The sequence below is a fragment of the Anas platyrhynchos genome, chromosome 13, assembly GCF_047663525.1.
Source record: "Anas platyrhynchos isolate ZD024472 breed Pekin duck chromosome 13, IASCAAS_PekinDuck_T2T, whole genome shotgun sequence".
Lineage (NCBI taxonomy): Eukaryota > Metazoa > Chordata > Aves > Anseriformes > Anatidae > Anas > Anas platyrhynchos.
This window is the reverse complement of record NC_092599.1, coordinates 22,421,353-22,443,716: the sequence shown is the minus strand read 5'-3', so window position 1 is coordinate 22,443,716 and position 22,364 is coordinate 22,421,353. Positions and strand designations below refer to the sequence as shown.

The 22,364-nt window shown below is 34.7% G+C and overlaps 1 protein-coding gene across 3 annotated transcripts in view; it reads right to left on the bottom strand.

Moving 5' to 3' along the window:
• Positions 1 to 573: 573 nt before the first annotated feature.
• APPL1 (adaptor protein, phosphotyrosine interacting with PH domain and leucine zipper 1) overlaps positions 574 to 22,364 on the bottom strand; it is a 36,055-nt gene continuing 14,264 nt past the window's right edge. Inside the window, exons 4-22 of one of the 3 annotated variants that reach the window (XM_027467475.3) lie at positions 21,658 to 21,729; positions 20,703 to 20,790; positions 19,252 to 19,293; positions 18,698 to 18,756; positions 18,084 to 18,230; positions 16,669 to 16,751; positions 16,407 to 16,565; positions 15,254 to 15,442; positions 14,894 to 14,936; positions 12,804 to 12,860; positions 11,801 to 11,892; positions 11,071 to 11,253; positions 8,811 to 8,860; positions 8,263 to 8,437; positions 8,115 to 8,151; positions 6,557 to 6,703; positions 6,248 to 6,298; positions 5,804 to 5,893; positions 574 to 5,167 (exon numbers count right to left, since the gene is read on the bottom strand). In XM_027467475.3, coding sequence (XP_027323276.1) covers positions 5,018 to 5,167; positions 5,804 to 5,893; positions 6,248 to 6,298; positions 6,557 to 6,703; positions 8,115 to 8,151; positions 8,263 to 8,437; positions 8,811 to 8,860; positions 11,071 to 11,253; positions 11,801 to 11,892; positions 12,804 to 12,860; positions 14,894 to 14,936; positions 15,254 to 15,442; positions 16,407 to 16,565; positions 16,669 to 16,751; positions 18,084 to 18,230; positions 18,698 to 18,756; positions 19,252 to 19,293; positions 20,703 to 20,790; positions 21,658 to 21,729 — 1,914 coding nt within the window. In that variant the 3' untranslated portion in view covers positions 574 to 5,017. The remainder of the gene's footprint in view (positions 5,168 to 5,803; positions 5,894 to 6,247; positions 6,299 to 6,556; positions 6,704 to 8,114; positions 8,152 to 8,262; positions 8,438 to 8,810; positions 8,861 to 11,070; positions 11,254 to 11,800; positions 11,893 to 12,803; positions 12,861 to 14,893; positions 14,937 to 15,253; positions 15,443 to 16,406; positions 16,566 to 16,668; positions 16,752 to 18,083; positions 18,231 to 18,697; positions 18,757 to 19,251; positions 19,294 to 20,702; positions 20,791 to 21,657; positions 21,730 to 22,364) is intronic. The other 2 variants (XM_027467476.3, XM_072044145.1) reach the window with 2 other exon arrangements.

Genomic DNA, 22,364 nt, shown 5'->3' with positions numbered 1-22,364 from the left:
CAGGGTTTGGTTGAAGGCCATGAAGTTAACTTAAACCAGGAAGGATCTTTTTTTTTTTTTTTTTAAATCTTGTACCTTCCCTTCTCTTGCCATGAAGTAGAGGTTTTATTTATGTAGGTCTACAGCAAAGTTCTAGAAAGCAGCATAAGTAGATTTTTTTCACCCAGTTAGATGATCCCACTTCCTAAGCATGAAGCTGGGATTAACAGCTACAGCTGCCTGCTTATTATCACAGCTAGCGTGAAACACCAGTGATTCAACAAGGCAACAGTACTTCTGAAACAGGTTAGTTCTACATCTCAGACTCTGAGATGTGTCTGACGTGTCTCATCCACTATGTATTGGATCGCTCTCTTTAGAACTATCTTCCTTTCACAGTGCTGTCCCAAGACATGCTTGCACTTTTTGGAGCTGCTCTTGAAACAGTTGCAGCTTAAGCTTATGAAACATTTGCCTGAGACCAATCATCACTGTTGTCTTAAGAAAGTCTTACATGACACACACAGACCCACAGCATGCTTATTCTGTACTGATACCAGTTTGTGTAATTAAAAAAAAAATCAACACATGTGGTATTAATAGTATTTATTTATTCCTTCATTATCAGGTAAGCATAGATTTTCTCGTTATACATGCATCTGTATTCACTTAAAGTTACATAATTGAAAAGTCTGCTTTTCTCCAGAAAAATCTACAAATCTTATAAAATACAAATTTAACCATAATGTAGTTATGACCCCTTGCTTTTTACACTGTGCCTGTCATGTAATTAAGAAAACTAATGAAGCCAGTGAAAATATGTAAGTACCCATGTTAATAGTTGTGGTGGTATAGCTTCTGTACACATTAATTCTGATCATTACCATAACGACAGCTCTGTATAACGTGCTACACATCGTCAGGTAACTAGAGCAACATGTGCACTAAAACAGCCAGCTAAGAGAGTAAGGATTTTCTTCTAATGTTCAGTCTTTGATTGTTGCAGAAGTTATCAGCATTCTCAAGTACAGCAACTTCCTCTGAGTATATCTGGCTAATATGATTAAACTTAAGGGAATTGAAATATCGTTTGACAACAGAGGGATTCAACTGCATGTTAAAACTTCATTCAGTGGGAGGGAATGCATCGTCACCAATAATGGTGCTTCCTCAAAATCAGTATTATGAAATAAGCAGGCAGCTTTCGCATCAGTACAAATTCCCCCCTGGAAGTTATTATACTTAAGCTTTTATTTAACCTACAAAATGCTGACTGAAGCTCTGGCATAATACATAATTTACTATTCATGCTTCCAAGATTAAGACAACAATCAAAGCTGAATTAAGTATACTAGTGGAGGTTTTAATACAGCTATTCAGGGAAAAAGCGTGTAAGTCTCAAACATTGCAAAAATCACATTTCACTAGAACAGGACCCATCCAGAACATCATTGTAAGAATTTGACCACTCCACTGTATTATAAAAATGACCTGAAAGATTGTACAAAATCATTGGCTTGCAACATGGACTCCATTAGGGATACAAGTGCATTCATAATGACACAACAACTTACTCATGTCATAATAACTTAGATACCACTGTGGCAGGACAGAAAAAAAAACACAACTTACTGCCTGGGTGAAAAAAAAAAAAAGCCTCGGAGACTGATAGACTTGCAAGAAGTTTTCTAAAATAGAGCAAAGGAAATAATATAAAATATCAGCTCTTGTTCTTAGACTAGATGTTATCTCAATTAAACTCAGTAATCAGAGGAAGATTTTCATTCTCTGTGAATTCTGAAATAATAAGAGACTATATAACAAAACTTCCTCCAGTGGCTTCTCCTACATTCTGTGCAACTGTAATTCATCAGAATTCACCTTAAAGATATGCACAGTCAGTTTTGTTTCTGTATATCAATGTACATCAATTACATCTTTATAAACGGTTTTGCAGTGTTAGGTTTTTTAGCTATGGGTTCACATCCATATGAAGATGAAATTTGACTGGACTGTAGAAGGGAAATATTTCTGAACTCTTAAACATTACTTGACTGTTAATATCTTAAATTGTCTTGATATAGTTTAAAACCTAAAAAGATTAAGGAAATAACAGACTGTCAAATCCACGTTAGTTTATACAACACACTTGTTACCAGTTCTGTGTGGCTAAATTGCATATGACTGTTAACTTGTCCTCTGGTTTAGACTTCAAGAAATATATTCCTGGCCATAAAAGGAGTGCTAGGTATTATCTGTAATGCAATAAAATGCATTTCCATAGTTTGCTCATGCTTCTTTTATGTTTTGATATTCATGACGTTATATACATAAAGAACTTATGTAGCTTGAAACAACTGACAGCAAGACCTGCATGGTCTACATAGTGTAATAAACTTAATATCCCTTACGCAATGGAAAAAAAGTCAGTAACTGTTCGGCTGGAATTAGCAACGTAACTTAGTCCTAAAAAAACACTGCTGACCTATGCAACATTCTTTTAAGACTGTGTACTTGAAAAAATAGTTTCTGCAATAATACGAGGTGAGCTTGCTAATCTATTATCTGTCTTCCCAGTGGAGCGGTGGCTATTGCAGCTAATCTTACTCTGACAGTTTGGTGACTAGATTCTAGAAACTGGATACCACTAACCACATTCTTCCTGAGGTGTTGCATACTTACTTCATCTTCACCGTGTACTTAAGGAAGACGCAATAACCATGAGCTGTGCTAGCATGATACATGTATTTTATTGATAGAAAGCAGAAATGGTGCAGCAAAAAAAAAAAAAAAAAAAGACCATAAGAGAAAGAAACACAAACTAGATCAATTTCCAGAAATAGTTGCATGGCAGCCAGTTTATCTGTAAGCCTGTATTTAGGCACAAAAAGGAGAAAAAAGAAAAGATGCATCTGCTGCCTTTCTGTACTTTTTTTTGAATAAATAAAAACAGTATCTTACAGATGAGATGACAATACAAGACTACAAACAAAGTAAAAATGCCATTTAAATTTTGTGTTTTTTTTTTTTGTTGTTTTTTTTTTTTTTTAAACAAAAAAGCCTCAGTTTTGTATGATCCATGCGACGGTGTGCTGGCCAAATCTGGCCACAGGCTGATGCTATTGGGCGTGACTGGGCAACACCGAAAGCAGTTACTTCTGCAACTGGCTACAGTGGGGATGAAACATTCTGGAACCGGAGCTGCTAACTACCTAAGGAAGAGCGCCTTAAGTCTCTTCGTTGCTCGGTCTCCCACACCACCTCCTCTTTTAACGTAGGAATATTGTGACCACTTCCACAGCTGCTCAGTCTCTTCTATATGCTATGGGGCCTGCGGCATCACGCAAGCTACTCTAGTTTCTGCTGCAGTAGCAGCCCCAGCAGAGCAGACTTATTCCTGCAGCAGGCACTGCTCCCTTCTCTCTCCTGCTACAGGATCCAGATGCAGTTAAGTTTCTGCATAGAACTTTTCATCTCCAGCAGAAAGAACAGGAGGAGATTGCCATTGTTAGCCGCTACTCCTGTGTGTGAGGAGAGTTAAGGATAGCATTCCCTCTGTGCACCTACAGATGCTTAGCAGAGAGGTCCTGAGCTTCCTCCCTTACTTAATCAGTGCCAACCAACTCTAGCTCTAAAGGACTGGGCCATCACCAGCTGATGGGAAATATTCTGAAAATTGCTTCAATTCCTGAACACCAGAAACACCCTGCAATAAACTGTAAAACAGTCATAACTTATAATACAACTTGGAATATAAGTATTTTCTTTCTACATTTCCTATTACTTTCTCTCTCTAATAGGCCCCTATTAGAGAGAGAACTGTATCATTGGAGTTTAGTACTTACAGTAATTAGTGCAAAAATAAATATTTCTTTTTACTTCAAACAAGTTTTCTCTTCTGGATCCAAAGATGAATGCACATTTAGTATTATACAAAATAAATGTTACACAGGGTATGAACCATGGAGTTCAGGCTTACAAGGTATAAACAGGCATTACTTTGAAAAACATGTTATGGGATTTGATTCTAGGATGTAGACTAGCATAGTCTTTTACTTCTGTTTGCAAAATACAGCTCCATAAAAAGTCTTTAAAAGCCTTAACTCATTTTCAGTAAACGTAGTGTACTGGTAGCAAGGCATTTATAGATTCAGAAGATTTTTCAAATGATAAAATTCAAGATGTTCCTGCAACTCTAAGCATGTTTTTTTTTGTTTGTTTGTTTGTTTTATAAAAAAAGTGAACTCAAAAGCTCACAGATTCTTATTTCATATAGTGGGGAAAACCAAGAACACGGCACTTCTGCTACAAGAATATATACATTATTCTTACTGTTTGATAAGGAATGTTTTATACATTCCTCACGCAGTGTAGTGCAACTGCATCTTTTCAGTTTTTATATAGGTCTGACAAAGTATTTTTTTCTTTCCTGTTCAAAGAAGCCTTCCAGCATTATATACACAAAAAAAAAGAAAAAAAAAAAATCAAGATGTGCAATACGAAACAAAAAAAATATGATCTTCCTGTCTAGAACTATTGCACATCTCACTGATGTTAATAGGGATGTTTCTTTCTAAGGACAGTTCTGTGCAACAAGTTATGTTAAAGCTTAGCACTGCCTTATTTAGGCATCCACTTTTGTTTCCAGCAAGGTGTTCTGCATACTTGTGTAAAGAATAAATTTCACCATACTGTTTAAGAATAGTCAGAGTTTTAAGTCTTGATTCAAAAGCAGTCAATTACACAGGCAGGTAAAAGGGAAAAAATGTAAGAGTTTTTCCATACTGCAGAGAATTTTTTGAGAAAACAATTTTGTAATAAACACGGTAGCATCACCATGCTTTATCTGGCGTACAAAAGAGAAATTATACTGACATGAAAGTAGAAATAACTTAATTGAGAAAGAAAAATCAAGGCATATACGGGTCTACACATCATGTAGTTTTTTACCTTTATACAATACAACAGACCCTCCACTTACATTTCACTTCTTGTAGAACTTATATCCATGATTCCAATTTTAATTAAGTAGGCAACCTTAGGTTTCATATTCTTTCTTCTTCTTTCCATCTTCTCCTAAATCGCTGTCTTCTGACTGGCTACTGCTAAGGACTACAAAGTGTCCTTCTCCACCACTTGGGTTTGATCTGCTGGAAGCAGCTATCAATCGGCTTTGCTCCTCTAAATCCTAATTTAAGAAGAGGGGGGAACAAAGGGGAAAAAAAAAGTCAGCAAAACAATACTCATTTTAAAGTTGTCTGAAGTGGAAACAGGATAGCATTATTCTGATTTGTAAATTGTCTTTTAACATTATCAATGGACAACTTTTTCTAGAGAAGGGGTTAAAAGAACAAGTAGGAAACCAAACTATTTTGGCTTCAGTAGCTGGAATTATTAGAATACATCTGTACCAGCAACCCATAAGAAAAAGCAGGTTAGAACAAGGAGCTTGGCCTACAGCCTGCAGACCCTTCCTCACTATATAGCAAATGAACCATCTCTGTACATGGCAGACGGTTACTTGCCACATATGGGGCAGTTCATGCATGTGGCAACAGTGTTTTTATTTTGGGCCTGTGATAGTTGTTCCTTCAAGCACTGCTCCTGAGTGCACTTATAAAGATGTTCTGTGTTCTCCTCAGAATAGCTTTTTAAACATGACTGTGAAATTATACAAAATCTGCACAGGAAATACTTTCAAAAATTAACTTTATTCCACAATGTTCTGGGAATTTGTACTAAAAACTGTGAGACTGTAGCTGGAAGTAAAAAACTACAAAATAAAGATAGCAAGTAGGAAAAAAAAAAATAAGAAATAACATACCTTTTCGATTTGTTTTTGTTTACTTAATTCTTTTTGTTGTTTCTCTCTGACTCTCTCTATTTCTTTTGCCTTTTCTGATGCTTTTCGATCCTGAAGGGTAAAAATGTTAACAAAAGTAATGAACAACAGTCTGACATGTTTGATACAGTACTGATTTATATGAGTTTGTTCAAAACTGTTAAACACTTAATTAGTCTTCTCTTAATGGACAGGTATGCTTGGTAAAGGTATTAAGAAATCATCTTGAATATTGTTCTACCGTAAACATGGCTCAAAGTCTTTTTATCTCGGGTTTAAGTTCTATAAAACAAATCCCTTAGAATACTTCACAGCAGCATTCACTGCATCTATAAGCATCTTGCAGAATATATTCTGTTACACATACTACATATACAGTCTCCATTCCCTTCTTGAGGGTACCTTCCCCTAAAAGAAGATGCTTACCAGTTCTGCATGAAGAGCTATCTGTTTTGCCAGTCCAACGGAGTCACAAATCTAAATACAAAATATAATACAAATCTAAATACAAATCAGATTTGAAATAATCTGTAAAGATCTAATACAAATGCCTTTGAAAATACACCATATTGTCATATCAGATATGACGGTATATTAAAACATTTTGCGGTACTATCAGGTTAACTCTTTTTCAGTACATAAACAAAATACTTAGCCAGCTTGAATGGATTGGATCTAACATATTTGAATCCATGTCAGGTTCCAAACCGATACAAATGTAACTATCACCAATACCTTTTCCCCTTCGTTATTTGATTCAAATATATAGCAGATGGAAGTTTGGCGGTTGTCAACTCTCCCTCCTGAAGTTTTCAGCACAAATCCAAAGAGGCGCTTATTCTCCTGGTGTGTAGCGTACAAGACTACATTGGGCAAAGGAAACTGCCAGAAAGGATCAAGTATGGAGATATTAAAACCGGTTTCAGATATTTTCTATACCAAGTTTCACTGTACTGCACATTACTATGTTATCAAAAATATGCAACCACACCAGCAAAAGTTACAATCTGACTGGGCATGCAACTGCCAAACACAAAAAAAAAAGGAATTTGGAAGGGGAAGATTAAATGATTCAGAAGATAGAGGAGTCTCATTTGCCATGAGATTCGGTCATCTTTCTAAATGCAAATAAGCATTTTATTTATTTTTGAAAAACAGATACACATACATATTGCATTTTTGACTAAGCTTTCAGTATTTGGTGCATTTCTCTAGAACTTTGACTGCAAATAGTTCAGCTTACCTGAACTATGTAAGCAAGAAAACAAGCAAAAAAAAATCCATATAGCCTTACTATTTTATTACAATAAAAATACTTTGCATTCTCAATTCCTAAAAGAAGTCAGAGTAGACATTTCAAATATATGCTTTAAAAACTTGACAAAGGATCAGTTTTTAAATTCTGTAGGGACCTATTAGAAGTGTTATAAACTGACAGGATGAGAGTTCTTCTTAACCTTAACTGCACACACTTAGAATACTAGACATTCTCACCTTTAATAGCTTCCAGCTTTGGGGCAGTTTTGAACTTGGTGTCACAAAGGTAAAAAAAAAAAAAAAAAAAAAAGGGAAAAAAAAAAACTAATATTTTAAGCTGTGGGTTTCATATGCTTAGGATTTCCTTTTACGAAAATGACAATTTAGAGTCCCTGACAAGTTGAGCATCTTTAAAAGAAGACCCAAAGAAGTTAAATGACAGACCTGAAACTGTGCAGAAACAAAGGGCAGAGAGGGGAGCAAGAGCTTCAAAATACAAAAAATAAAGATTGCTAATACTGAAGAATGAAGTTTGCCACATTTCATCTGCTATGAAGAATTCCACCTGTTTTTTCATGTAGATTTATTGCAAAAAAAAAATCAAAAACATACAACACTAAGCATAATTATGGATTAAAAACAACACAAAAAAACAAACACCAACCCAAACCTATTGGACTTCTGAACTTATTTAACTCTAACCTTAATAATACTTCTCTACCACATACATTAATATTTCTAAACAGACACATTATTAAAATAAAATATTATTATTTTCCTAAGATTTTACCCTATAAAATCATGGGAAAAAAAGTTTCAAAAACCTATTTCTCCTATTAAGATCATTCCCCTTAAACCTTATTTTCTAGTGTTTTTCTGTTTATGTTTAGATGTTTGCATCTGTCTCCCAATTTTCATGGAAATTTTTGTAGAAATTTCATGCTGTCAGTGATTTTTGCTAACATTTCATAATATCATTTTAAAAGTAATAGAAATATTTTGTCAGATATTTATCTCAAAATGTAAAGTTACTTACTCGTAGTCTTGTAACTTGTGTCTGTGGATCGATTAACCTAAAAAATTGTTTTTAAGAACAAATCAGAAAGTAAATTTTACTTTCATTCACAAAGTGAATGAAGATTACTCTATAAATAAACATCAGTAGAAGTCAGAAGCAAACTTACTTTAAACAGTCACAAGTGACCAATAAATGTGATTCTGTCATCCGGAAAATGTTATGGATAGCCCGAGCTGCTAATATTTGACGCATTGTTTCATAAACAACGTCTGGACTTTCATCAGACTTCACAGCCATAGAGCCAAGAAATCTTACAATAAACAACTGATGAAGAATTGAATCTAAGAGAAACAAAAGTACTGAGTAAGTGATCTCCACTTTGGGTCTTCCATTCCTGCAGTCAGGAAAACTCCAGGCTTCCAATAACTTGAGAAGAGTTTGCTTGTATCTACAAATTACAGGTACAATTACTAAACAGCGAGTCACACATCTTTTCATTTCATTTCATGAATACAAAAGATGCGATACAATGATTAAAAAAACAAAACAGGACTTCCAGGCAGTCTGATTTAACTCGTCTAATAATACATTGCTAATGTAATATAACTAAGCACTCTAAAAATGGTGTTAAATAAGAAGGTCAAGGTGAAAATAAAAATTAATTTGTAAATTCTATTATTCACTTTGTATTTAAGGTTTGTTTTTTATTTTTACCTTCTGTTTCAGATTTTGAGCCTCCAGATTCACCAAAAGGATTTGCACGTCTATTAAAATATGAAAACATTAAACCAGGAGTCAGATTACAAGAACCACTAATGAATAATGCTGTAGTCTCACGTTGCATCAAATAAGATCAAGGTGTAATGATTTCACAATTTATGATCTGGAGGAATAACGTGTTATAAATAATAAGAACAAGCAATTTAATTGGAAGAAAGACATAAATTGCTATATTCGAGGGCTCAAATTACAGGCAGAGTACCAAGCATTCTGTCTTATTGCTACCACAAAGAGTTTGACTCACGGTATTTCTTATACTCAAATTAAGCCCAAGTCAAAGCTTTGTTATTTGAAAAGGTACAGTTTTAGGCAATGAAATACCGAATTCAGGAATTACAGCCAAAAGCTAGTACTTTCATTATTCTGTAGGAGCACCGCATCTCTTACCACTATCTCAAGTTGTTGAATTATTTACTGAAAAAAAGTCACTGGTTTTATTTCAAATGCAGCTTCCTGAAAACATCACTGGGGTTTTACTCTTAGAGGGTCAAGAGAAATGTGGTTGTTTCTGCCTCTCAAAGACAGAAATACTACCAGTAACAACAAAAAGTGAAAATATTCTAGGCTTCCAAGTCTACATTTTCAATAACAGTAAAGCAATGCTGAATAGAATACAGGGAATGGGAAATTAATTAAAACTTCTAAACCCTTTCTCCTTGGCTAACTGGCAGCTGAAAAACTCTTGTCAAGGTTTTGTAAACCTCAAATTAGGTTTTAATAGGGAGGTAATGAAGCTATCACCTCTCAACGGTTAACATTCTAAAAGCAAATTTCAGAACTAAGAGAAAAAATATGTGAATCCAGCTACATGTCGGAAATCTTGTCCAGTTTAATAAAATGGTTCTAGATTGAACTCTGAAGTCAAGATTGCATCACTATAATGCTTAAATAACATGGACTCAATCAAGAATCCTCCCATTGAATGCTGGCCTGCGTAAATATACTACAGACAAATTACTTCTATTAGCATCTTTTATCACTTAGATTCTTCTGGACATTTAAGACTAGATGGGAATAGTAATGCAAAATCTCACAGGATCTCACAAAAAAAAAAGATTAAATACATGTCAGCAGTATCAGAAAGTCAGGAAAATCTTTTTAAAAAATTAAAAAATTAATAGCTCTAAAATTGCAGTGTTTGGTACAGATGGCAACACACTATTCTTTACTGATCATGTATGGTTAATTGAAAATACTGAGCACAACTGAATAATTTTTGCTATGAAAAATATGGCGGTTTTTTTTTAGAATAATTGATGACTTGAATTTAGCTCAAGTATTAAGCTTTCCAATTCCTGAAATATAGTTCAAGATTTATTTTAATCAGTATGCTCCTAGGGGTTTAGTTAGCCTGTAATACCAAACAACAACAACAAAAATGTCAAAAAATATTAAAATGTGTATCATTTTAACTCTCATATATCTGTAGTACAACTGAAAGTTATTTTTCTAGAGGGCAGGAGAATACAATACACATTATTGTGACTAGAGTCACATCAATTAGTTTTCAGCCATTTTTCTTTTTCTACAAGAGCAGCTGAATCTGCAAAAGTTTTCTCAATATCTGAATTCTGTAGGTACAGTTCCAGAAATGCAGTGCAGATTTACAGTGTTTTATTATTATTTTTGAATTGAAAGGTTTAAAAATAATAATAAAAACAGGAAAAAGGGTTTTTATGTTTTGGGATGAGCTCTTAGACAATTTTAACTTGTCTGTATGTCAGATTACTCTAGAAGCCTAGATCATTTTCACTCACCTTTCAGGTTAAGAAGAGTGTCATCGTATGCCATCATCACCTGGAAGCAGGGCTACCAAATTTCTCTTGAGTTTCCAAGAGGAAATAACCCAAGCTGCTGGGTAAGCAAGCAATAGGAAAGGAAAATACTTCATGAAACCAAATGATTAAAATAATTCAATAAATAGATCATTAGCTGTTACAGTAAGAATAGCTGCTGCAACAGAGAAAATAACATTCTGAATCTAATGTATGTAAATAAGCCACATTTTACAACTGAATTTAACCAAAAAATATTTCTCTTGCTTTGCTGGTCACTGTAAATTTTTTGACAAGAAAGAGAGTAGGGACAGAGGCAACGTGTGTGTTGGAGCTGCTGCCTAAACATATAATATCTATATTTTTTAATTAATATTTATTTGGGGACTTTATTTTTTCCTTCTTTCTAGATTTCCTACCTGCCTGCCTGCCCTGAAGATTTTGCTTGACCAGGCAGATCTTCACTAACTGGAGATATTATGTCAAATTGTATAGGAGTGTCAGGGGCAACAAGTGAATCCAAGGAAAGTGCAGATAAAGTTGCTGATTCAGATCCCACTGACCCTGTGCTGCTAGTATGAGCTGCAGTAGGACGAGATTGTCTGAAACAATACAAAAAATGAACATGAAGATGTGTTAATTTCAGGTTGGTTGATAATAAATTCAACTATATGGAGGATGAATACAATATTCCAAAAACAAAACCTAAGAAACTGAACAAGATTAGGATAAAGTAAATACAACAGAGTCTACCTTCCAAACAAATCTGAATAATGTATAATTACTACTTGCATTAATAATGCTACCAGATGGTCTTAACATCAATATATAATCACATATGAAATATACTACAAGCTGAGGTCTGCTTCCAGGAGTTGTACACATTAAGAAAAATCTCATGAATACATAGAACAAACAAGCCATATGTGATATAAGTAACAAAACTGTCTATGCTCAGCTGGAAGTCTGGATCATTTGTAACATTATTGGATGCTAAACAATGATAAAAAGATGAATTCAGGACATGTTCCTCTAGCCTTTCAAAGCATTAGTTCTGACATTTTTGAATTCCCACCCCCCCCCCCGAGCTTTATGCAGGATTCTTTTTATGTAAGTGTTCTTCAAATGACCCATAGTTCAGCAACTTACACAAGTGGACGTATGCTCTCATGCCTCTGCTGGAAGGAAGGGGATGGAGTAACAGCTTCTAAAGCTGACTGATTTATACGTGCAGCAATTTCCTGTAATAGAGAGATGGAAAAAAATAACTGAAAACATTGCTCTCAAAGTACATTTTCAGATTTTAGTTTTACATGGAATTGACAGAAATATAAACTGTCCCCTTCAGTAACATAGTTGCAGTATTTTCTTTAACTTGTAACATTTCCTGCTATTGCACTTGCTTTATAATACTGCATACGTTAGCATATGCATATGCCAGCAGTAAAATTGCAATGGCAAGTCTGACAAAATAAGCAAACGTAGCCATGCAGAAAAATAAAAATCTCACTTAAGACACATTGTCTTCAACTACTAACAAACAAAACATGGAGATTCAAAAGTCTGCACTTGAAATTAGGGAACATTCATAGGTTTCTGAAAAATGAAGACATAAATGACTATCAAGTAAGCACTACATAACAATGTCATTTCAGCAAATAATGGACCTTGTACAGTTGAAGAATTCCACTTTAATCTTCCATTGATGCTTCCAATTCTGAAGCATCAGTATTTAATATTGATGGCTTCACTTCATATGTAAAGCCAGTGGAAGAAGTCACTGGGTAAAGAGAATTTTAGAGAGGGAAAATATCTATATCTGTCCAGATATTTGCAACATTAATTGGCAACAAAATATCATATACACAATACAGCTAAAAGGTCTTGCAGCTGTCAAAATGTTATACCAAACATAAAAGCCACATCATTTTAATGCTTGCTACATAAGCATTTAGATGAATGAAACAACAGAATGCATGTTTTCATTAATTCATGAAGCACTATCAAACCATACAATGATAAACTTCAGATTAGACATGTAGGAAGTACTCAGCTTAATCCCATGCTGATTAGGTCCAGTTGATCCCTTTTTAATTTTCTGTACATCTGTATCTGAAGACATTACTGATATTATCAATTTTAGTGAAGTTACCTCAGGGTTTTCGCTTAGATATATCTGTTTAGATATGTTGTTTATTGTGCATATCCACTGAAAAAGAGAGGGAAAAGAAAAAAAGAGAGAAAACGTTAATTTTTTCATAACTTTTTCAAGGAACTTGATTAAATACCTGAGTTGACTAGTTTCAGCACCTTTTCTACTTCCTTTGTAATTTCAGGAAGCCAAACCAGTATTTTCTTCACACTCAATTTGCTATTGAATTCACTGCTATCTGCATTCTGCACCTTACAATATCAGACTTTACTTAAACAATTGTTTCAGTCACACTGAAGATCAAAACAAAAACAAGCTTAAATCACGATTCTATGGAATATAATTTTAAAAAATATTGTATTGTTCCTACTCCAGCAGGGGGATTGGACTAGGTGATCTTTCAAGGTCCCTTCTAATCCCTAACTTTCTGTGTAATTCTGCATCTGTGTATTCTCTGAACTCTATTATTTACTGACTGCACATTACATTGTTTTCTCCAAATATTATAAAAATTCCATCTGCGTTCTGTGGGATTTGCCCATCTCTTGCACCTCTAAGCTAAAACCTCTTTTCTCACTGTACTATGAAAAACACCCTTTGCTCCTGCTCCTTGCTTTTCAATTTCTGGATTATAACTCCAAATTTTCAACAATTATATATATATACACGCTAGCAACACTGTTCCACTGAACCTGAGCGGCTTGTTTTTAGGCTTGTCGCCTGAGCTATCTAAAAGCACAGCAGCTGCAGCTCAGGAAATCACAATTCCGAGCTACTGAGGTTGACTACAAGCTGCCTTCTACTAGTGGGTCTTCTGAAGGTAAATGTTTCATAGTTAGGCTATACAACTTTGTACTGGGTCTGGCTGGGATGTTACCTTTCCCTGCAGCAGCCCATACAGTGCTGTGCTCTGCATTTGTAGCTAGAACAGCACTGGTATCACACCATATGATGTCACACTCAGCAATAAAAGGTGGAAACAGGAAGAAGAGGGGAGGGGTGGGCTCTCGTGAAAACGTCGGTCCTCCTCCTGAACACCAGCTACGTGCATTGAGGCCCTGCTTCAAATACGTGGTCAAGCATCGCTCATTTGAGGGAAGTAGAGAGTAATTTCTTTCCTCTGCACTTCCACATAGCCTTTATTTGTGTGTGTGTTTTTTTTTTGTTTGTTTATCTGTATGTTTTTCCCTTTTCCCCCTTTAGTTAAATTGTTAGTTAATAATAATCTTTCCTTAATAATTATTATTATTATTTCCCCTTTAATTAAATTATCTTTATCTCAACCCGTGAGTTGTTCTTTACTTTACTTCTTCCCCTCCTCATCTAAGGAGGGGGAGCGAGAGAGCGGTTGTGGTATTTAGCTGCCTAGCACGGTAAAACCACCACAAACTTCAAGAGAACAAACGAAACAGGGCCAACCTGACATAGCCCAGTTAAAAATCTCAGAAATAGCATTAAAGGCTTACATCAATGTACTATTAACGATCTCAGAGGAATGTGAATTGAGGCTGAAAGTACTGTATTTTCTGTATTTTCTGTATTTTCTTATTCTGTATTCACAAGCAGTCTTGAAAGCACCCCAAAAGCAAATCATGCCCTATTTCTTGATTCAACTATTGTTCATTAAGTATATTTCCCTGATCATGCATCGGGGGCCACAAAACATTTTCTCCTCACTTTTCAGCTGCCTGTATCATTACTTGTGTCCTAACCTAAAATCTCCTTTATTTTCCATTCCTGAAAAGCAGGTACAATCAAAGAAGCATAGGAAAACACAAAAGGGAAGAAGCACCAATTGCCAAGCTTCCATTACTAATATCTGTTTTGCCGTGGACTTTTTTGTTTTTATTATTATTCCATAATACTGAAAACAAATTGGCCACAATCAGAACAGGATTTTTTTTTCTTCCAGTATTTAAACACAGTAGTACTTTGTCAGACTTCCTGAAATGTATTATTACTATGGATAGCAAGTTCACTATTTATTACCTAAACCATACAGAACATGCACTCCAATTATTCTTACTAATGTATTCCCTTCTGTGCTACAGAAAATCACTGGACTCCATGTGAACCACCAGTAAGCTTACCTCTTCATAATCTTTTTTACTCTCTGCCTGTAAGATTGAAGACCTGAAAGAGGAGAATGAAAAATAAAGTTCTGTCTACTTACAATGCCTTAATTCCATTTAGACAGGGAACCCCATTTTCATGTTCATACATTGCACAACAAATTAATAAAGTCTGAAGATGCTACGTACATTTAATGGGTAAAAAGTCTTATGTTTTCAATTCAAGTGAAAATGAACAAAATTCTGTGCCCATGTAATAAGCACTCACATAATGTAGTCAAATCTTTTTATGTATTTTCTACCACATTCACAAAGCTGTAGCAATTTTGAATACACTATTACTTAGCAGATAGATAACAGTAATGTAAGAATACTTACTTTTTACCATCAAAAGATGTTATCTGAAAACAGTAACGTCTGTCTTCGCAGTCTACAGCCATTACCGAGCAATTGTCTATATCCATGACAAGTCCTCCAGCTACATCGCCTCTTGCTTGGCTCATCAAATTTCCACCTTGAGTGAAGTAAAACTGTCTCTCCCAAATGGAAGATACCAGCCCTGTCTTACTAAAACACAAAAAGAAATCATTACTTAGTAGGTTAGGAGTTCAGCTGAGCTGTATAAATTAGAAAATAAAATAAAAATGTCATGAGCAAGCCATCTGGGCATTTAAGAGAAAGTTTTCCTCATGTTTTAGGTTAACTTTACAACAAAATTATTCTCTTTCCATCAGTTGCTTTTTTTATTCTGTATACACTGCTGGGCAAAGTATACATAAATATTTGCTTTCTTAGGTTATATGAAACTTAGAATAAAAAGTCATAAATTCTTTAATTTTCATTATCAGTTTTTACAGTGTTGCTTAATGAAATATTCATATTCCACTAATATGAATTATCAACATAATTTCTAAGACATACAGAACTCTACGCTGCCTTACATAGTTAAAAAGACTAAGTCTTGGAGAACTTTGTGTTAAGCACTAGAAAAGACATGTAATGTATAATATCTCAGTTTTCCAAGTGTTTTGTATCATTCAGTAATATTCCCAAAATTTTGCTTACAGCATGATTTTTTATTTTTTTTTCCACAAGCAAGCAAAGGAACCCAAAACCAAAATGCAGTAACGCTTGTGGTTTAGCCTTCCTTTTTGGTCAGATACTCCTTTCTTCAATATTAATTGCTGCAATTGTTCTGCTGCAGAAATCCATGCCTCATTCAATGAGTATTTTACTCTATCTGTTGTTGCAAAATTAACCTGACTTTTGAAAAAATCTGCTTATTTGAAGTTTTCTACATAAATTATGGAAACAATCTTAGTGTTACAACCTATTTTTAACAAACCCAAAATTCAGCTGCTTAATTTCAATGACTAAAATTGTTGAACAGCTCCTTCCAGTGAACAACATGAAATTTCACCTCATGAAATTGTGAAGAATGCGTAACTAATTTCAAACAATATAATCATGCATTTCTAGGTCTCCTTTTCCCAAATTAAGTATTTTCTAAGTTTTAAGAAACTAGTCTTACTTTCTTGCATTGAGATAGCCAGCTTTCCGTGTTAGATTTCTATGAACAGGAAATTTCGTAGGATCAGGATCAGGCAAATACAGTGGATCACTAGCTACTTCCAAGTCCTCTATAGTTTGTTGCATGTTTTCTATTTCACACTCCATTTCCCTGCGAACACTAAAGTAAGTAATATGTTACTAACAAAGATAATATATTAAGAAATGGAAACAGAACAATAATTGTATTGATAGCAGTTCAAAATTTAACAAAAACAACTTACTTTTGTACGCTTGTGCCAATATTTGTCAAAAATTCTTCCAACTGCTCACTAAGATTTTCTGAACCCATTTTAAAAAAACTTATCTTAAAAAAAAGAGGAAAAAGGAGAATTTAGTCATGTATAAAACTAAATAAACAGTTAACAAATGAAACCATAGAAGGTTCAATCTTCTCAGAGAAATCAGGTTTTGTCCCACATTCCCACCTAAGTCTCAACAAAAGGAGCAGAATAGATATTTTTGTCTGCAAGTGAAGGTTGATGTTGGCACTGCACAGGAATCTAATTTTGTTGAGAGGATGCACACAAAGCCACCTGTATGAAATACAGAAATATGTGAATGTAGAAACTTGCCAGGGTGCCACCCACTAACAGTGGACCCCTTCCCCCACTGACATCATGCATCTTTCAACAATTTATTCCATATTGGAACTGCCACATCTAAATTGGATTTAGCCATAAGAAATCTTGAACAGGAAACCATTGGAGGTGACCCTACCACTCCCATTCTCAGATTAAACAAAACCAGCACCCAAGCAACAGGTTGCACTATCGACTTTATTACATAAAACAATTAGAACTTAGTTCTTATGTGCAAGCTCCAACGTTTGCCAGAGAGACAAGAGTTCTTCCTGGACTTGGAAAGCTATTAGACACTTCATAAGAGTTAATTCCTACAATCTGGCAGTGACAGATGCTAGAAAGTTTGCTTTTTTTCCTCCTCTTTTACAAAAGATACTGACAACATACTTCTGAAAATACAGCTGAAGTATCTCCAAAGAGCTTACTGCATAGCTGATTTTCTATTTCACTCATCCTGAAATAAACCCTTCATGAGTTCAGTTGTATTAAACAAAATCAAGACAGAATGACTATAAGCATTACAGTTTTCACACCCTTGATAAGAAATGGTAATGATGTGGTTTTGGTGATTATCTTATTTCAGAATAGCTGCCACAGGAAAGAGAGCTTAACTGGCTCCATGCTACTTTCTAAGAAGGTACACTTCCACAGAGACCTACATGCATCAAAGTTTTAATCAGCTATTCCTGTTAGTGATCCTGAGAGGAAAAAAAAATAGTACCAGCAACTAAGATTTAGGCAGTACATTAAATTCAGCCACCTAGGTTTTGCATTAGAACTAGGTCTTTGTATTTGGCACCAAGACTTTCCCAAAAGATTCTCCAACAGGAGTGAGAGCATGTCATGATGCGATTCAAAAAAATTCATATATTGAGCAGAAAAAGAATAGGGCTAATAATGATATTCACGGCAACAGACATGACAAGCTAGAGGGATGAGGATGGGGTTTGCTTCCCTGAATTGCAAGAGAAGTCTTGCAGTGAATTTCAGTAGATCAACCCCTATTAAGTACTTTTACACCTTTGAGGTTTACAACTTACAGAATCTGAAATTACCTGAGCTTGCATGTATCCTAGCAAGGGTTCTAGCATAGCAATTTTCTTTTTGTACTGAAGAGTATTTAATGCACAGAAATAATGCATCATAGTCTGATGCTGTTTTTTTCTGGAAGTATATACATCTTCTGTAACTTCAGCCTTGATCTAAAGAGATACAGACAGGAGAGGGAGGAAAAAGAATGTTTAAGCTTCAGCATTCATCACATGCCTTGTCAACAGCTTTATAACCAGCACACAAAAACCACCACAGTTCTACCCTCTATCATCAGCATTTGCATCTTTTGCATTACAACTCCCTTTCTCTAATTTACAGATGCATGAAAAATAACACTATTATTTTCTCCCCAGAAAGAGTAGTTCTTTCTTTACAAAATAACAAATATAGTATCACAACTTTCATCCTCTAGTTTTTTCAGAGTTACAAGACAGGCGTGCATTCAGGAAAGATGTTCTTGTGTTCTGAAACAAACTGGAGTGATAGAATGTCAACTGTCAAACTTCAAGTGCAATCTGCTGTACATTATCTTCCATCATAATTACATATATTAGACAAATTATTTCTCATCTCTAAAAAATACTTATATTTTTATTTTGTATTTTGTTTTACGAACCTTTTCATTTTCCCTTCTTTTTGACAACCGACTGTATCGGGTAATGGCAGCATCATGGTCTAAGCAATGAAGAGAGAATTTATAGTCATTTTGGTAAATTAATCACTTCTGAAATAGAGCATAAAACCTTTTATATCACTTTGTATTGTAACACAAGCCAAATGCAGAGTTCTGCCATATTAAAACCTTTAAGAATTGCTCTTGCTTCTTCATATTTACTACATGGAAAACTATTAAACTCATTTTAGGGAGGTAAGATGTTTTAAAATTATTCTATTTTAAATCCTGATTTTAAAAAGTGAGCTAACACCTTATTCTTTAAATTGTTTTTTGTTGCATAATCCCGAACTATTTAATAACAATATATACATCAAAAGTATTGTAAGAAATAATTTCTATTTGCCTTAACACTTTGGTATATAGAGCAGAGATTTACAAGTGATCCAAGGACACCTGGATGGCTATACAAATATCTTCACTGATTTTCTGAGTATGTTATCTACGATAACACTGTCATATTTTAACACATGTAACATTGAGTATTTTACGCTTACCATTGCTTGCAATTTGGAAAACTTCTTTTAGAGTTAATATCTCTACAAAACAAAATATCACAGTTCAATTAAGTTATTATAAACATAACATTTATATACATAAAGACTTCTCAGGCAATGTTACATTACTGAGTAGCTGTAGCTGATAGCTTGCACCATACAGCACAGGCATTACACAGCCAGATAAGTCTGTTCCTACTTAGGGCCCGAGTATTGTTTATGCCGGTATCTGACTTGCCAAAAATGACACTATTTTCTTACAAGGTAAGGAGAAACTTCTTTCCCAAAAACTTTGACAAAGATCATTAGTCCAAATGCATCACCTGCAGTTCTGGTCAGAGCTCTGGTCTTCGCTGGCTAAGTGGAAACACAAAAGAAAGGGAAGGAAAAGGGAAAGGCCCAAACAAGGCCCAAACGTAATGTGATTCCTCCCACACGTGTGATTCCTCCTACCTAAAATGAGCGATGCCCTAGATGCTTTTTGTCTTGCTTATTCAGGAAACAGAAATCAGTACAATACTTAGCGCTACTTGCTCTGATTATGATCATGCTTTTTGTGTCACATCACAACATAAGCAAGGAAAGAGCTATATTCAACTTCATGGTAAATCAAAGACAAAGGAAAAAAAAAAACATGGAAGAGCTTTACAGAAAGTGTCTGTTAATTATGTAAAGAAGTATTGTATCATTAAACACTATGTTTGCTGGTATTTAAAAAAAAAAATGCCACTGGGAAAATTTCATTTGGAATTATTGCCTTGGGGATGCTTCTTCAGAAAATACTAACAGACCTTCCAAAGCTCTGAGCAGTAATATTAGCCTTGAGAAGTTCATCATTAGGGTTTTAAGTTATTTTGTTTTTAACTTCAGCTTATATTTGAAACCTCTTTGCCACACAAGTCTATTCAATTTAGCACCTTGAGTAAAATCTATCATACTCAGGTCTATTATTTTAGATCAAGCAGATTAAGATACATCTGTTACAAAAATAAGCAGTTGAAAGCATCTTATGCTTGCACATAAGACAACATCTTTGTTACCAGCAGGGCTGAAGAATTACCTTAGTAAACCTTAATAATAAAATATGTATCACAACTTTGGCTTTTGGAATTCAGTCCAGACATTATATTGATGTCATGGTATTAATATTTCCTGAACATATCTGAAAATTATTCTTTCCTAATGTTTACAGCAACTGCAAAACTTTTATCTTGAATAGATAAATGCTTCTATAACAACTAGTATTTTTGTGGTAACAGCAGCAGTAGTGTTTAACTACTGTAATACTGTGATGAGTAGAAACAATTTACAAAAAAAAGGAGATGCATTCTTCTGAGGATATGCAACTTATTTTTCAGCTCTATTAAGTGACATAAGAGCTATAGAGATGGAATGCTGTAATTTCATTATTGCTGCCATTGATAAAAGCGTTGTTTGTTTGACAACAATACCTTTTAGATCTCTTTCCTTAAACTGAGTAATAGGAAACATCATTGCATCTGCAAGTTGAGTTGAAAGTACTGCATGGCAAGAGCTGAGCTGTAAAAGACAAAAGAAAGAAGAAAATTTTAGGAAAATAGTGCTAAGACTAAAGAAAAACAAGAAAACAAGATAGGTTTCATTTAGGGATGACAAGTACAACTTGAATGTAATTTTGCAAATTCATTTTCCCAGCAATTGTATTCTAGGTTCCTGATCTCATCACCAGTTTTTTATAGAAGACCTTCAGCATTTAGTATTTGTCCCTACCTGCCCTGACTATATTCCAAATTACTGGATCATGTCAGAAGACAGCCTCATACCTTCTGAAGGTAAGTTAAATTATTATTACCTTCTGAAGGTAGGTTAAATTATTATCAATTTATTTCTATAGTTCTCCAACTACATCACAGCCTGTCCTTCTCAGGTTACAGAGGAAGAACAAATGTTTTCTTCCTTCCAAAGGGCAGTGTTTAAACTGAGGAGAGGGATCATGAGAAAAATCCCAATTCAGACCTTAATGATGCTAAGTTGTCTTTCAGAAGAGGCAGTCACTTAGTCTCTGTCCCTAATACAGACAGCAAGTGGCTCCTCTGTCAGTTAGGCATCTGAAATGAGGGAATGCAAATACCCTCATGGAATGCAGTTTCTAATGGTCATTTTGTAATGTTTTTTGGCTGCATCTACAGTAAGTTAAGCTACATTCATTCTCAACAATGCATCCTTATGTTTAAAGTTACATAACCTGAACATAAAGAATTAATTCAGCAACCTATGTTGCAATATAAAAATTAAGCATTATCTTATTGTCAAGTGAAGGGCTTTTCCGTACCTCCTATCTTAAAGAAGACTAGAGTGATTAAGCAAGTCAAAGCACATACATAACAAACATTAGCATAGTAAATTAAAATAAATACAAGTACTTGCCTCATCAATCACTTTTGAAAATTGCTGTAAAGTGGAAGTCATAACTTCATCATCTCCCCCTAGCGGAAAATGCTATTAAAAAAAAAAAAAAAAAAAAGGCATGCTGGTTGCAGTGCTTTCTGCCATTCACATAACTGTAACAATTATTTCTATTGTACTAGGTATTATTTTAAAATTTTAAAATATTTTAAGTTTATTTTATTTATATTTATTAAAATTTATTTTAAATTTATATTTTAAAATATTATACGGTTGAAATACATTGCGAGACTATTTTGTGAAGCTTTTTTTTTTAAACTGTCTTGTGATATGAGAATACTTCAGAAGTTAATTAAAAATAGTCCTTTCTTTTTGAATCTGTTTTCCAAATTATCTCTAGCATTCAGGGAACAATGTTAACCTGATGTCTATGAGTTATGTCACAGGGGTGATTTATTGTCACTAGGAGTATTCCCCAGGCTCAGTTCTAGGGCTGGTCCTGTTGAACATTGTTATCAATACTTTTTATCAGCACCAAGGTGCTGGTAAAAGGACTGGAAAGCCTGTCCTGCAAGGAGAGTCTGAGGACACTTAGGTTGCATAGTCTGGAGAAAAGGCTCTGAGGTGGCCTCTTTGCTCTCTGCAGCTTCCTGAGGAGAGGAAGCAGAGAGGGAGGTGCCAGTTTCTGCTCCTTGGGAACTGATGGCAGGGTAACGGCACAAAGCTGC